This window comes from Rhinopithecus roxellana, chromosome 19 (assembly GCF_007565055.1).
Source record: "Rhinopithecus roxellana isolate Shanxi Qingling chromosome 19, ASM756505v1, whole genome shotgun sequence".
NCBI classification, from domain to species: Eukaryota; Metazoa; Chordata; class Mammalia; order Primates; family Cercopithecidae; genus Rhinopithecus; species Rhinopithecus roxellana.
The window spans coordinates 33977005-33994195 of NC_044567.1; the positions used below are offsets into that span (position 1 = coordinate 33977005).

Below are 17191 nucleotides of genomic sequence, written 5' to 3' on the forward strand. Positions count from 1 at the left end.
GGGAAAAAAGAGTCACTATGCATACACAGGAAGAAATAATTTAATCTAACATTCACAAGCAAAACCTGAATTGGAGTTCTGCCGCTTACTAGCTGTGTGATACTGGATGTTATTTAACCTCTTTACTTCAGTTTCCATATGTGTAAGAGGGGGTAATAACAGTACCCATCCTACCTTAATGAGCATTAAATGCAAATATTTATGAAGCACTTAAAAATGCTGACACAGCATAAGTGCTACATTAAGTGTTTGTTAAATAAATAAAACAAATTGATAGAAGGCTTGTATAGGTAGGTAGAGGCAAAGATCCTCAAGGATGGTCCATGAACCCCTGGGAAATAGTAAGTTCAAAACTGCTTTCAAAATAAGATTTAGATGTTATTTGCCTTTTTCATTGTCTCAACATTTTCAATGATGTTGTAAAGTAATGGTAAAATCGCTTACTAAACTTACTAGTAGTCCCCATCATGTACTCTTCGTTTTTTTTTTTTTTTTTAAAGCCAGTTTTATTTAAAAATGTCTATGGAAGCATAAACATTACTAATTTCATTGAATTTTAACCCTTGAAGTGCCTTTTTAATATACAGGGTTAATGAAATAGGAAATATTCATAAGGCAAATCTGTTTATACCAAAGAACAATGGTCACCTTGAGGAAATGAGTTGTGAGCTGAACCAACCGCTTGTTTCACAGACCACCATTTTACCTGAAAGGGTGACCGAATGGCAAACTATGTTATCTAACTTGGGTATCTGGCAGACAGTTTCTCAAAAATGAACAGAGTAAACCTGTCGTATCAAGGACAACAAATGAGTTTTTTATAAAATTTGAGCTTTCAGGCAGAAATTACAAGGTTTGGAAAACTTCTATCTACTACCGAGAGCTTGATGGCCTCCTAAAACTTAAAGGCTTTTCTGATAACGTCAGTTGTGATACTGCAAGTTATAATATTCAAAAATATTGCACAATATAAAGTGTCAACAAAGATCTGCATAACTTAGTGAACCAATATTGTCCAAAGACTGATAGAGTTCAATACATGAAAAATTCACGGATGTGGTTTCAGATTCTACATTGAACCTAATCTTTCAGAAAGTACCACTTGTTCAGTTTTGGAGCTGTTTCAAAGAAGAAAAGCCATAATTACCTGAAAAGACCATAAAATACTCCTTCCTTTTCCAACTTATACCCATGTGATGCTGGATTTTCTCCATGCATGGCAACCAAAACAACAAGTCATTTCAAGTTGCATTCAGAAGCAGTTGTAAGACTATAGCTACCTTCTATTATGTCATACATTAAAGAGATTGGCAAAAGTGTAAAACAATGCTATATTTCTTAACATTTTTTGGTTAAAGAAAATAGCTGTTTTTTAATAAAAAAAATACTGTGCTAACATGTAACAGGTTTATAATTTTTTATTTATATTTTTCTTTTAAGAGATGAGGTCTCACTTTACTGCTCAGGCTAGTCTCTAACTCTTGGGCTCCATCGACCCACCCACCTTGGCCTCCCAAGGCACTGGGATTACAAGTGTGGACCACCACACCGACCAATTATTTTTAAATGAATTAGCTAATAGCTTAAAATTTTTCTGTTTTAACTTGCAGTATAGTAACTATTGGTAGATATAACCCACATAAATGAAACATCTTTAGGGTCTTTAATAATTTTTATAGTTACAGTAGGTCCTTTGATGCCAAAGCATTCAGAACTGCTACCCTAGAGCACAGAGATGAAAGAAGAGTAGCTGTGAAATGAGGTTGGGATAATGAGTAAAAGCCAGATTTCGCAAGTTTTTGTAGACCTCCAGGATTCTGTCTGTTACCCTGAAGGCAGTGAGAAGCCATTCAGATGTTTCAAGCAGAGTGATGGCAAGATCAGATTTGATCATGAAAATACCAGTCTCACTACAGAATGAAGTATATGGGGCAAAGGTAGAATTAGAAAGATTATCACAGTAATCCAGGCAAACAAAAAAATATATAAAGGAAAACTCACCATGAAGAAATACTTAGAATATAATTAGGTAAATACAGTAATGAATTGAGTAAAGGAGAAAGGGGGAGATGTAAAGACTGTGCATAGATTTCTGCCACGTACAATTTGATGACAGTAAGTATTACTAAAACAATTACTGGAAAAGGATCCTATGAGAGAGATGGGAAATTTAGACTTATTTTAGATATTCAGTTTTAAACATGCTATATTGAAGTATCTTTGACATAAGCAAACAAAAGAATCAAATAGTTAAGATGTTGAGAACAGCCCTGAGGAGAGCTCCAGGATGGAAATACCAATTTGGGACTCATCTTGATAGACAGTAACTGGTTGTGGGAATGATGAGACTAATGAAGAAGTAAGTAGAGGCTGCAAACAGTTGATCAGTTGGCCAAATCGGACTTTAGACACATTTTCTTTGGGCCACACTGTTTATGCAAACTTTTAAAATTAGTTACACACAGTTAAAAATAGGGAGATTGCAGCTGGACGCAGTGGCTTACGCCTGTAATCCCAGCACTTTGGGAGGCCGAGGCAGGCGGATCACAAGGTCAGGAGATGGAGACCATCCTGGCTAACACGGTGAGACCATCCTGGCTAACACGGTGAAACCCCATCTCTACTAAAAATACAAAAAATTAGCCAGGTGTGGTGGCAGGCACTGGTAGTCCCAGCTACTCAGAAGGCTGAGGCAGGAGAATGGAATGAACCTGAGAGGCGGAGCTTGCAGTGAGCCGAGATCGCGCCACTGCACTCCAGCCTGGGCAACAGAGACAGACTCCATCCCCCCAAAAAAAGGGAGATTACAGATAAATGCAAATTTAGGGTTTCTCTCTTGAAAACAACTGGAAGCATACTGAAGGACAACAACCATTTAGAGCAGGGATTGGCAACTATAGCCTGATGCCTACTTTGCTAAATAAATTTTTACTGGAACATAACCATTTATGTTGTATTTTCTAGGGCTGCTTTTATACTACTGTGGCAGACTGAATGGCTGCAGGGAGACCATGTCCCACAAAGCCTAATTATTTACTATCTAGCCATTTACATAAAAACCACGCCAGCCCTTGAGCTAGAGCTAATGAAGTAATGGCTACTCCTTTCAGTTGAGGCCTGCACTCCTCTGGGTCACCAGTTTCCACCTTGCTTGCTTTAACTCAGTGATATTACCTCCTGGCCCATGTAAGTACTCAAGTTTATGATCCCAGGTATACAAAAGGAAGGGCGATTAAAATCAAATTTTGAGGAATTAGAATATTTAATTGTTCAAAAAAGAAGGCTAAGAAGATACACTCAGAGAAGTAAGAAGCAATTCCAAATGGATTAAGAATTTAAAGAAAAAAAATAAAGAATATACTAGGAAACAGAGGCAAATATATATGTAGCCTTGGGGTAATGAAAAACGTTTTAAGCAGTACTGAAAGGGCAGAAAAAAAAAGATTGCAAAAATTAAACTTGTACATCAAAATGCATAGCAAAACTGAAAGGCAAAAACTAGAAAAAATATCTGTAACATAACAAAAGGTAAAAAACCTCATATATAAGGACCTCTTAACAGATCACTGTGAAAACTGCAATACCCCAAAAAAGGGAGATGGGTGGTGAGTGGGTAAGTCACAGAAACTGACAGGTCTCTGAGGTGAAACAGACATATCCATAATCACAGGGATTTTTTTTAAAACTCTTTCAATATTCAAAAGCATAACATTTTTAAAAAATAAGAATATCCAGGAAGGATTTTCTTTATGAGCTGTACATACTACTAAGTATAGTAATGAAAACAGTATGGTACTGGACACAGACAAGAAACAGAAGCAAGTATGCAGGGGAACTAGGTTTACCACAGCTAGCATTACAAATCAGTAACAGAAGATTATTCCACGAACAATGCTGGACTTACTGGCTTTAAGTATGGAAAAAGACAAAATTAGTTTTCCTGTTTCATACCATATACAAAAATAAGTAACTGTAAAACAAAATGGAACATTTTGGAATAAAATAATCTTTCTGACACTGGGATAAAGTAGATAGACAATTTATAAAAAACAATATTAAAAAGTTATTAAAAATTTTAAATTCTATATGCCTAACACACCAGAAAATAAAATACTCCAAAGATTAGAAGAGCCAATTTCTTCTCACTGATTTGCAATGCTACTTCTGTCATATATTAGCACCTAAAATATATGAAGAACTCCACCAAATCAAGAGAAAAGATACAAACAGCCCAATCCCAAAAAACAGGCAAAGGGTAACTCACAAGAAGAAACTTGAATAGCCAACAAACATGAAATGCTCAAACTTGTATTTATCCCTCAGAGAAATGAAAATTTTAAAACATCATTTTACATCTGTCAGATTGACAAAAATTACCAAGTCTGATAACTCAACTGTTGGCAGTTCCTAGTAAAGCTAAACATGTGATGATTTAAGACCTACTAATTCTTCTTCCAGTTATCTCTCTAAACCAGCTCTCAAGATGAACATAAGGAAAAAAAAAGAAAAAAAAAAAATGAACATAAGGAATCAATAAAAGGATGATCACTGCAACTGTTACTAATGGCAAAAAAATAAAGTATTCAGTTTATTCATACAATGGACTTACTACTCCACAGTAGTTAAAATGAATAAACATAATTCACATATATTAACAGATTAATATCAAAATATAATGTGAACTTTAAAAAATCAGACTACACAAGAAAAAGTGTAACAATAAAACACATTGTTTTATATACATATGTATATACGTCTCTGTGTATACATACACATACACAAACACTGAAATGATTCACACCATTTCAAGATATAATGGTTACTTCTAGGGGAGAAAGAGAATAAAAGGGTTTCTTTTTTTTGTTTTTTGTTTTGAGACAGAGTCTCCCTCTGTCGCCCAGGCTGGAGTGCAACGGCATGATCTCAGCTCACTGCAACCTCCGCCTACTGAGTTCACGCAATTCTCCTGCCTCAGCCTCCCAAGTAGCTGTAATTACAGGTGCCTGTCACCATCCCCAGCTAATTTTTGTATTTTTAGCAGAGACAGGTTTTCACCATGTTGGCTAGGCTGGTCTCAAACTCCTGACCTCAGGTGATCCACCCATCTTGGCCTCCGAAAGTGCTGGGATTACAGGCTTGAGCCACCACGCCCGGCCAAGAATAAAAGGGCTTTAACTGAATATGTAATATTTTTTATTTCTTAAAAAATAAAAGATATCACACAACCCAAAAGGATGGCTAAAATGAAAACACGATACTAAGTGTTGATAAGCATGTGAACAACTGGAACGCACATACTCTGCTGCTGGGAATGTAATTGGTACAGTGACTCTAGAAACTTCTTTGGCACTATCTACTAAAAATGAGTATGTATCTATCCTATGATAAAACAAGTCTACTTGTATGTATATATCCAAAAGAAATGCATATATTTGTTCACCAAAAGGCATTTAAAAAGTGTACATAGCAGCATTATTCAGACAGCTAAAAAAGGGAACTATCCAAATACTCATCTTCAGAAGAATAAACTGGTATATTAACAAAATGAAAAATTACACAACAATGAAAATGAATAAATTACAATGACATGCAACAACACGGATGTATCTCACAGCTAATGTTCAGTGAAGGAACCCCAGACACAAGAGTACATACAATATGATTCCATTTATAGAAAGTTCAAGAACCGTCAAAACTTGGTGCTATAAGTTAGGATAAGGTTACCCTTGGGAGGAGAGAGGGGCCTGAAAGAGGGCACAAGGGTGCTTCTAGAGGTGCTGGTAAGGTTGTTTTCTTGATGTGGGCAATCGTTACATGAATGTGCTAAATTTGTGAAAATTCATCCAACTGTGAGTTTTATATTGTAAGAAAAAGAAACAAAAGAGGCAAATGAAGCAAAATATTAGTATGTGTCTAATCTCAGTGATGGATATATGAATGTTATTTTATTTTCTGGACTTCTGTATATATTTAAAATGCTTTAGAATTTTTAAAAAATTAAAAAATAAGGGCACACAGGTATTTTCTTAAGCACCAAAAAGTATTTCTTCATTGTCCTGCCGGGCTATCATTTCTGAAGACTCCCATCTATCTGGCTCACCTGAATAGCTGCTTTTGGGGGTTTTTCTCTCAAGCTTCAATGGTTCTTTTCCATTCTCCAAGTTGTAGTTCTCAGGTTTGGAAACTGGAAGCCCTATTCATTTAAAAAAAGAAAAAGACAGAAAGAAGAAAGTAATGGGAGTAAGTTATTTGTGGAAGTTTTCTTCCAGCAGGTTGAATTGTTACATATTCCTTTGTGAATTCCAACTTTCTTTCTTATTTTTTTAATTTATAAAAATTTACTTTTTATTTTTTATTTTTTATTTTTAAAGTTAATGGGATCTCACTATATTGCCCAGGCAGGTCTCGAACTCCTGGGCTCAAGCTATCCTCCCACCTCTGCCTCCCTAAGTGCTGGGATTACAGGCATGAGCCACCACGCCCAACTTTCATGGCCACTGTCCTGCTGGACTTATTTATTTGCAATGGGTATAAAGATCTAAACTGGAATATGGTCTCAACTTCTTGATCTACAAAGACAAAGTATTATATATAGGAAGAGCTGAAGTAAGGGAGGGTGAACCTCTAAATAAAGCTTAAAATATCTACAGCAAGAGTCTGGGCCTGGTAAGGAGTTCAACTGGATTTGTAAATACAAATATTTTCAACTCAGAAAAGAAAGGAATTTCTCTTTATTTCCTTATTGTGCGAGGAAACTTCAGAGAGATGTTGCAAATTAGTCCTTACCTCAGGAAAGGAGGAAAAAGTGGGACCTCAATGGCAGCACCACATAACTGTGGTAACTGAAGTTTTATCTTCTAATGTTTTTCCTTTCCTTCTTCAGTTACTAGAAGTCACTTTCTTAGGGGATTTTTTTTTTACATGAGGTTTGGGAGGGGCTAACAGTTCCCTCTACCCCTCACATAATCATATGCATGCACGTGTGTATGCGTGCCATGCTGGTAGGCCCAGGATCTAAAACTGGCCACAGAGTACTCAATCTCTCTGGCTCTAGAGATTATTTCACCGATGGGCCTGTGACCTTATTTGCTGAAACTCCCAGAAAAGAAGCATTTTCTTTTTTAGCTTAGCTATCTAACTGGAAGAATAACGTAACCCTGGGACTGCCACTGGCCATCTTTGCCACATAGGGAGATCCTAAGAATAAAGCTAATACAGAGCAAAACCAAGCCAATTGATTAAAAATAAATCAATGAATACAGGAAATTCTTGATAATATATTTGGATTCCTGAAAAATCAAGATTTTTTTCCCCTTTAAGAGTGTGAGTTAAGTTTCTGTCACTTAAATCCAAAGAATCCTGATACAAAACAAGCATAGACATTTCATCAAGAATCTAAATCAAAAACAGATTTTCTACATAGGCCAAAAAGAATTAACACTTTTTGACTCCTGAATGCAAAGGTGAAGGCTTTGTTAAGTTATTTCACTTTCATTAAAGTAATGATGTTCCCGTAAGCAGATTCCAGAATCACAATGATAATCCATTCTTACAAAGTGAGACCAGGTTCCTATAGTTCTCCAGCATCACATCCCTTTGTGCAGGATCCAGCTTCCCCCACTCCTCTGGCGTAAAGTCCATGGCCACATCCTTGAATGTCACTGTTTCCTAAGACATAAAACATCTTTTTCAACATCTTTCCCTTGATAACCTCTCTTTCATCCCCCAGTTTCTGCTGGCCCTGGAGCAAAAGCCTGAGATGCACTTAACAGGGGAACTGACTGTGATAAATGACAAGTATTCTAATGGTCATCAGATTCAGAGTACTTTACGTAAAGGGTAACTATCAATTATGTGCCAGGCACACTATGCTAGATTCAATATGAGAACTAAAAGATGACCCTGGTTTCTCCATTGAGAGACTACAATTTTTCTGAGGAATAAAGTATTAAAATACGAACCAATGAGTCAACAATGTAGTTTGATTAAAGTAAAATATAAGAAGAGGGAAATAAATGTCATGTCTACATAATGCTTCTCTGAGTTCTCAATAAAAAATTGATGAGTCAGTCTAGCCAATCACAAGATGAATTGCAATACAGAACTTGGAAAAGAAGAAGTCGTGGAAAGAAAAGACAGCAAAAACAAATCCAATTAAACATGAATTAATTCAAGGCAAAAAGCATTAAATTGGAAAATGGCTCCAATTTATGAGATACGACTCATAAATATTTACGTGTAAAATATCGTAAGATTATACTTCTATAAGACAAAAAATACAAAAACCATAAGGAGATAGATACATATCTGCATTGAACATGCACCTTTAAGTAAACCCATAGACAACAGCAATAATATTTCAAGGTTACTGAAAGAAATATGCGTCAAATGCTCTAACTGGATAGAAAACACCTTCTGTTTAAACATGTAGCATTTGCAAGAAGTAACAAAGTAAATTTCAGTACATTCCAAAAATAGAACAGAATAATTTATAACTGAGAAAATACATCAAAATATGAAAATAATGATGAAATAAAATAGGAAAAAAATGCCAAATGGCTAAAACTGTACTCAGAGGAAATTTCATAGCTTTAAACACTTCCATTTCATTTTTTTAAAAATGTAAATAAATGACCAGAGCACACAAATCAAGTTAGAACAAAAAACAAAGGAAAAGAGAAATATTTACAATATAAAAGCAGAAATTTTTACAAGAGAAAAATAAGACAGCTGGAAAATCTGAATAAGGTCAGTAGGTTATAGTATTATGCCAATGTGAATGTCCTGATTTTGAAAAAAGCATAATAAAGCAAAGTAAAATATAAATTTTTACAAAATCTGGGTGAAGCATATACAAGTTCTTTGTGCTATTTGCCACACTTCTTATGTCTAAAATTATTTCAAAGTAAAGCTACTATGGGAAAATAATCTAAGATTTAAGAAATAAGAGAATTATTCCCTTAAGATAAAATAATACGTAAAAATCACTCAGTAGCCCCTAAGTAGAACAGACATTATGAGGAAAAATGACCTTTAGCTTCGAATCTGCATATACATAACTAAATCAACATTCAGTGGGGATTAAGTGCCAAACGATTAGAAGAAAAAGCCAGAACAACAAAAATGCAAACCATTGCACAAACAGCAGGAAAAAAATACAAAAGAGGAAACAATAAATCACAGGAAACAGAATTATAAAAATCACACGGCAAGAAAAGTTTGAAACGCATGTATTACATGTGAATGAGCAAATTTCCCTTATAAAAAGGTTTTTTAAAAAAGCCACATCCTATATACAGAATAGGCCATCCAAACAAAATATTATTGCTAGGTTGGGTACTGGTGAGTAAATGGAAGGAAATATAATATACTGTATGTCTGAATACAGTAGTGCAAGCACAACAAAAAATGTGAAAAAATATACATAGTAGAGAGAGGCAGGGACTGATTTTGAGGGGAAAGTAGCATTACCTTTACATTTCTGTATGTCTGTGTTGTTCACTTTGTTACAATGAAGAAGAACTAAAACCTTAATATTTTTAAAAATCTATTAAAGATAAAAAATAGCCCAGGCGAAAAAAGGTGCAGACATGGCCAAGTCCAAGAACCACACCACACACAACCAGTCCCGAAAATGGCACAGAAATGGTATCAAGAAACCCCGATCACAAAGATATGAATCTCTTAAGGGGGTGGACCCCAAGTTCCTGAGGAACATGCGCTTTGCCAAGAAGCACAACAAGAAGGGCCTAAAGAAGATGCAGGCCAACAATGCCAAGGCCATGAGTGCACGTGCCGAGGCTGTCAAGGCCCTCGTAAAGCCCAAGGAGGTTAAGCCCAAGATCCCAAAGGGTGTCAGCCGCAAGCTTGATCGATCTGCCTACATTGCCCACCCCAAGCTTGGGAAGCGTGCTTGTGCTCGCATTGCCAAGGGGCTCCGGCTGTGCCGGCCAAAGGCCAAGGCCAAGGATCAAACCAAGGCCCAGGCTGCAGCTCCAGCTTCAATTCCAGCTCAGGCTCCCAAAGGTGCCCAGGCCACTACAAAGGCTACAGAGTAGGTATCCGTCTGCCAACGTGAGGACAGAAGGACTGGTATGACCCCCCACCCCCACCTCTGGGCTGCCATCTGCATGGGGCTGGGGTCCTCCTGTGCTATTTGTACAAATAAACCTGAGGCAGGATTTGTTAGCCTCTGTCTATGGAAAAAAAAAAAAAAAAAAAAAAAAAGCCCAGGCAAATTCTAATAAGAAAAAAGCTCCAACACTGCACTTTAAATATCTAATAAAGTGCACAGAGAACAAAGAGAGTTTTTAAAATTTTCCATAATAGGTTCAATCAGCTTGATGCTATTAACAGTGTTGAATCTGATATCAAAATATTGAAATATATATTCACACTTATGGTACCTGTGCCCTAATTTTCCCCTAGCTACTATGCCTGGCCACTTTGAATCTGTGTAGTTCAGGTAGTACTGACTCCATCTCTGACTCACGGGTGGGATGTGTGCGCGTGTGCACGCCCGCGTGTGTTTGTAGGTATATTCTATAGAGAATTACATTTAGATTTGGCCAATATCTCATCCAGGAATAGGCCTAATACCCCATTAGAGTCAATCCCGGCACTTCTGCAATAATGACTAGAAGAGAATCTGCCCTTTTTCTCTGGCCTTCAACACAGGAAGATGTAAGCCTAAACTCGTTAGGGGCAACAATAGGAGAAAAACCTATTTGACAACAAAACCCATGGCGAGAAAAGAAAAGGTCAGTAAAATGAAGAAATAGGTTTTAACATTCTTGTTTGAGCCCTATATGTAGCCAGACCTAGATTTTTCCATTAGTCAGTAGTTACTTCTTTTCACTTACGCCCATTTGAATTGATTTCATCAGCTACAACTTTTAAAGCTTCTTGACTAATAAAGCCTTCAAGACTAGTGTAAGACAGTTAAGAAGCCAATGGAGACAGGCAAGTACATAAAGGACCCTGAAAAGTCACTTTTACAAACACTATGAACATGCAGTATCTACTTTTCACACCTCGGATTATAGAAGCAAAGAGAAAGGCTGATTGAGGAATCTCTGGGTTGGGGTATGCCACACATATCATGGAAAGCTCCTTTTTCCCTACTCCTTTTTTTTTTTTTTTTTTTTTTTTGAGACAGTTTCATTCTCACCCAGGCCGGAGTGCAATAGCACTATCTCTGCTCACTGCAACCTCTGCCTCCTGGGTTCAAGTGATTCTCATGCCTCAATCTCCAGAGTAGCTGGGATTACAAGCATGCACCACCACGCCCAGCTAATTTTTGTATTTTAAGTAGAGACAAGGTTTCACCATGTTGGTCAGGCTGGTCTTGAACTCCTGATCTCAGGTGATCTGCCCGCCTTGGCCTCCCAAAGTGCTGGGATTACAGGCATGAGCCACTGTGCCCAACCCTAACTTCTTTTTTTTTTTTTTTTTTTTGAGACGGAGTCTCACTCTGTCACCCGGGCTGGAGTGCAGTGGCTGGATCTCAGCTCACTGCAAGCTTCGCCTCCCGGGTTTACGCCATTCTCCTGCCTCAGCCTCCCGAGTAGCTGGGACTACAGGCGCCAGCCACCACGCCCGGCTAGATTTTTGTATTTTTTAGTAGAGACGGGGTTTCACTGTGTTAGCCAGGATGGTCTCGAACTCCTGACCTCGTGATCCGCCCGTCTCGGCCTCCCAAAGTGCTGGGATTTCAGGCTTGAGCCACCGCGCCCGGCCTAACTTCTTTTAATAAAAGTTTCAAACATACAAAAGTTGAAAGATGAATGCAATAATCACTGATAAAGTACAATCACCTAAATTCAAAAATTCTTTTTTTTTTTTTGAGATGGAGTCTCGCTCTGTGGTTTAGGCTGGAGTGCAGTGGCCGAATCTCAGCTCACTGCACGCGGCACTGCACGCTCCGCCTCCTGGGTTCATGCCATTCTTCTGCCTCAGCCTCCCGAGCAGCTGTAACTACAGGCGCCCGCCACCTCGCCCGGCTAGTTTTTTGTATTTTTTAGTAGAGACGGGGTTTCACTGCGTTAGCCAGGATGGTATCGATCTCCTGACCTCGTGATCCGCCCGTCTCGGCCTCCCAAAGTGCTGGGATTACAGGCTTGAGCCACCGCGCCCGGCATTTTTTTTTTTTTTTTTTTTTTTTTGAGACAGAGTTTCCCTCATTGCTCAGGCTGGAGTGCAGCAGTGCGATCTTGGCTCATTGTAACCCTCCACCTCCCAGATTCAAGTGATTCTCCTGCCTTAGTCTCCCGAGTAGCTGGGACTACAGGCGCGTAACCACCACGCCTGGTTAATTTTTTGTATTTTTAGTAGAGATGGGGTTTCACCGTGTTAGCCAGGATGGTCTCAATCTCCTGACCTAGTGATCCACCTGCCTCGGCCTCCCAAAGTGCTGGAATTACAGGCATGAGCCACCACGCCCAGCCAAAAATTCGTAATATTTTTCATATTTACCTTTTAGGAGACAGGGGCCAACAATATAAAAGTAAGTTGCAGACATGATCATACCTTAGCTTTCATCATCTCAGAGGGCTGGATTCTAACTCTTTAAATTATGCCTTCATAGGCTTTCCTTTTCCAGTAGTTCTTTGAACTATGTGAGTACTTATTATTATTATTATTATTTTTGAGAGATTCTCATTCTGTCGCCCAGGCTGGAGTGCAGTGGTGCGATCTCGGCTCACTGCAAGCTCCGCCTCCCGGGTTCATGCCATTCTCCTGCCTCAGCCTCCCGAGTAGCTGGGACTACGGGCGCCCGCCACCACTCCCCGCTAATATTTTGTATTTTTAGTGGAGATGGGGTTTCACCGTGTTAGCCAAGATAGTCTCGATCTCCTGACCTCGTGATCCACCCGTCTCGGCCTCCCAAAGTGCTGGGATTACAGGCGTGAGCCACCGCGCCCGGCCGAGTACTTACTACTTTTACAATCACTTCAGCATTTAAGTGCTTTCTTAAATTGCTACTTAAAGTCACATACATGCTGCTTCCTCTAGAGAAACAAGTTTTAAGAGGTATGTACCACATTATATTTAAAATAGTTTCTCACATTACCAAGCACAGAAATGAGCATAGTAGGCTAAGGGAAATGCTGCTTACCTGTCTGTTGAGGGACAATAAACACTAAATAGGGAAGAAATCCATCCAGTGTTATAAGTAGAAAACATTTTCTTCTGAGTCCATTAGTCCCTTGACTAGTCTCTTAGATTTAGAACTCCGCTCTGCAGACGGGCTTTAGTGGATAAAGAAACTCCACATAACAAAGAAGGGAGCGCATCTACAGTCAAGAAACAAGGTGTAATTCCAAAAATTAGCAGACTCACTCACCTGGGATCTGGCCGTGAGGCGCAGAGCAGCCACTTCTCCCTCTTCTGTGCTCTTCTCTTGGAAATGGGGAGAATCCTGGGAAGACAGAGCTAACGACAAGAAAGCAGTAATGATGAGACCTAGACTTAACTTGCCACTCAGATTTAAAGTCTAAAAACTGCTTCAACATACTGTATGTGCTGCCTACAAACACTGAGACTGAAGGCACCCCAAAACAACCCACCTCCTCCCAGGACCCTTGTCCCAGGATGTACGGGAATATTGCTACTCTGGGCTCGAATTCAGTTGCTATAATCATAACACATTCTGTAAGATGATATCCTCTGATCTAGAAATTAGAATATGTCAGTTAATTTCCCAGCTTAATCGATACTCATTGGTTCTCACTCTGAAAGCTTATTTATAATGTAGATTGCTGGATGCCAACTCAAAGTAATAAGCATTAGTTGAGCCTGGGGTACAATCTAGAAATCTAACAACCACCCCAGGGGGAATTCTGGTGTAGGAGGTCACAGCACAACCTTCATGAAACTGGTCAGGTAGAACTGAAGTCAGTCATTAACTACTATGCCTGTTTTCTCCTATGTAAAACAAAATATTTTTGACAACTAAAGGCTGAATTCTTAGCCCCAATGGAGACTAGCATGATATAATCATTTGGGAGGAAGAGTACATGAGAAAATGAAGTAATTGAGGCTTTTTGCTCATGTCACAGAAGTTAACATTTCACTCACATTTTGTGGGTAGCTGTGAAGAGTCCACTGTGTGTCCAGCTGCCATGGAAAGGGCGGTGCTCCCATACCAAGCCCTTCAGTCTCACTTAAAAAGCCCATCCATCCCCAAGACAATGGAGACAGCCAGCCAAGAGCCACCTCCCGTGAGCCAACCGTTTTCCCTTCAGGAGCAGAAATTTCGTCCTTTCACGCCACAAGTTCAACACGTCCGCAATTCTCACCTCTTTTCTCAGGCATTTCAGTCAAATCTGTCTCCATGATCACCACTTCCTCCTTGTTCTGGAGATTCTGCTCTTCACCCCAATTCAGATCTCCCTGGCCAGACGAATTAGAAGACCCCCGGGCCTCGTGGTCCCACTTCCTGCTTCCCTCCTGGGCTCTGATGAAAGGCCTGGGTTAGATCGGGTCGGTTTCTTTCTCACAGTGGAGTCTGCCTCAGTCCTGCGGCGCTGGAGCCTGGAAGCCCAGGGACAGCATCCCTGAGGCTGGGTCCTCAGGTGTCTGTCCCTACCGCTTGGAGCTGTCCCTGGGGGAACCGGGCGCCTGGAAGAGGTGACGCTGAGGCATCAGGAATTTGGGCAAATTCTGCCGCGTTCGGGGCACTGGCCCAGGACCCCGCGACCGCCCCGCCCGTCGCACAATCGCGTCCCCGGAGGAGAGGATCAGGCCAGAGTGAGAAGGGACGGGGCTCATGGTCTGCCCTCGAGGCCCCTTTAACAAACGAGCACTCTGCCACAGAACGACCCGGGTAACCACTGCCGAGGCCGAGCGGAGACGAGCGACATCACCACAACCAAACTCACCTCCCATCCTGGGCCTCACAAAGGGTACGAACTTGTTTGGCCAGCTCGGAGTCGCGCATGCGTAAGAAGGAGCGGAGCCAGGCGGGCAGCTCTCATCCCGCCCGGAACTACAATTCCCAGAAGCCCCTTGGCATCTCCCGACCCCGGTTCTCCGCAGGTGGGAGCACCAGCGGTGCGGCTGGGAGAATCGGAGGATCGAAGAGCTCCGTCCCTCTCGCGAGAGTATGAAACAACATCTCGGGTGTCTAATCCTCTGGGCAAGGGAGGGAGGGAGTAGCGGAGACGCGGAAAGAAGTCAGGGTCAGTCCCCGCGCTTTGTCTGCAGAAGTTCCTGAGGCACAGTGCTTAGGGCTGCTAAGTTCAACCCAAATTACTCCGGTGTAAGATACATTAAAATACATCGTTTTTATCCGTATTTTGTGCTCTCAGAACTCATCCTTTGCTTTCAAAACATATGAAGGATATTTTTAGGAAGAGCAGGTCCCTCTTTGTACACTGAGTCCGATGTTCCTGTGTCCACAGATTACTTGTAATCCTAAAAATTCATGTATTTAAAATGAGTTGAAAAGATAGAACCTGTTTTAACAAATTTGAGCGACAGGTTATTTGCAGACATAAACATTAGTTTAAATGTATCATAAAAGGTGGTTCAAGGGACCGTTATTCAGTCTCTCCAATTCTATTAAAGGACTAACCCATCCACCTCCAACTTCGTGTGTAGACTGCCCTCCTTTACTCAGTGAATGACATTACTGCCCACTCATTTGCACAAGTCAGAACCTGAATATTCTTAACTCTTTAATCTCACCATCTATCACCAAGTCCTATTCATTATATCTTAAATAACTCCATTGTTTCCATCTTTCTCCATTCCCAGTAGCATTACCTTACTTGGGGCCACCACCATTTCACTAGGATTGCCATTGCAGCCTGATAGCTGGATTCCCTAACTAAGGTTTTCTCTACCACCAATCTGTTCTCGACACTTTCTGGCTAGTGCTCATTCTAAAACAATATGCTGTTACTTTACTGCTTAAAACCGTTCAGTGGCTTTTAGAAACTTCAAGGAAAGATGATTTCCAGTTCCCAGAAGGGATTTGTAACTCCCATTATCTCAGCCCCCTGGTAGTTACACCTTTGTGCAATCCCCTCCTCTTGTGTATGGACTGGGACTTGCTTTTAACCAATACAGCACAATAAAGATGACATAAAAGTCTAATGGGCCGGGCGCGGTGGCTCAAGCCTGTAATCCCAGCACTTTGGGAGGCCGAGACGGGCGGATCACGAGGTCAGGAGATCGAGACCATCCTGGCTAACACGGTGAAACCCCGTCTCTACTAAAAAATACAAAAAACTAGCCGGGCGAGGTGGCGGGCGCCTGTAGTCCCAGCTACTCGGGAGGCTGAGGCAGGAGAATGGCGTAAACCCGGGAGGCGGAGCTTGCAGTGAGCTGAGATCCGGCCACTGCACTCCAGCCTGGGCGACAGATCGAAACTCCGTCTCAAAAAAAAAAAAAAAAAAAAAAAAAGTCTAATGTGTGTCTTGCTAGGAGACTCCTCTCTTACTGGCTTTGATGAAGTGGTAGTGACGTTGGGGAGGCCCATATGACAAGGAACTGAGGATGGCCTCCAACCAGTAGCCTGCAAGAACCGAAGGCCCATGGTCCCACAACCTGCAAGAAGCTGAACCCTTTAGGCAGCTCTGTGTGCTTGGAAGTGAATCATTCCTTGTAGAGTCTTCCCATGAGAACCCTGTCTTGCCTGACGTTTTCATAGCTGGCTGCAAAGAACTCAGTTAAGCTGTGCTCAGCTAAACGTGTGCTATTTTGGACCACTGAGTATGTGATCATATTGCTATGCAGGAAAATTTAACTAATACAACTTTGTAACATGAAAGAGGTTCTTCTTTATCAAAATCCAACCTGGAGATTGTCTGTAAGAGGGAAAATTGCTGGAATGAACAACTATTGAAAAGTTTATTTGAAACCCACAGGAAGACAAATGGCTACGGTTGGTCCTAGGAGGTGTGTGGCCTGTACATGTACTTTTAAAAACCTATCCTAAGAATGGTAAAGGAAGATACAGGAAATATCAAGCAAGAACTTGTCATAAAAATAAAAACAACAAAACTGTGTGTCAAAATATGACAGTTAATACTAGATTGGATAGCAGAATGGGTAAAATTGAAGAGTGAATATCTAGAATATTCTAGTGAAGCTAGAATATCAGGCTAGGGAACTCTACACTTCCAGAAGATATCAGGAAGGGAGAAAAAGTTGAAAAATATGAAAGAAATGTTAAGCAATGTGG

At 40.3% G+C, this 17191-nt stretch overlaps 2 protein-coding genes across 8 annotated transcripts in view; one reads left to right on the forward strand and one right to left on the reverse strand.

Moving 5' to 3' along the window:
- Positions 1-15083, reverse strand: part of ZNF286A (zinc finger protein 286A) — a 33489-nt gene extending 18406 nt beyond the window's left edge. For 3 of the 7 annotated variants that reach the window (XM_030923254.1, XM_030923253.1, XM_030923252.1), the window contains exons 1-5: positions 14883-15048; positions 14301-14458; positions 13346-13434; positions 7554-7668; positions 6101-6193 (exon numbers count right to left, since the gene is read on the reverse strand). In XM_030923254.1, coding sequence (XP_030779114.1) covers positions 6101-6193; positions 7554-7668; positions 13346-13434; positions 14301-14458; positions 14883-14941 — 514 coding nt within the window. In that variant the 5' untranslated portion in view covers positions 14942-15048. The other 4 variants (XM_010359703.2, XM_010359704.2, XM_030923256.1 and 1 more) reach the window with 4 other exon arrangements.
- Positions 9581-10181, forward strand: LOC104659612 (60S ribosomal protein L29-like). The gene has a single exon (XM_010359702.2). It carries the CDS (start codon positions 9591-9593, stop codon positions 10056-10058), a length of 468 nt encoding a protein of 155 aa, XP_010358004.2. The 5' UTR covers positions 9581-9590; the 3' UTR covers positions 10059-10181.
- Positions 15084-17191: the final 2108 nt, after the last annotated feature.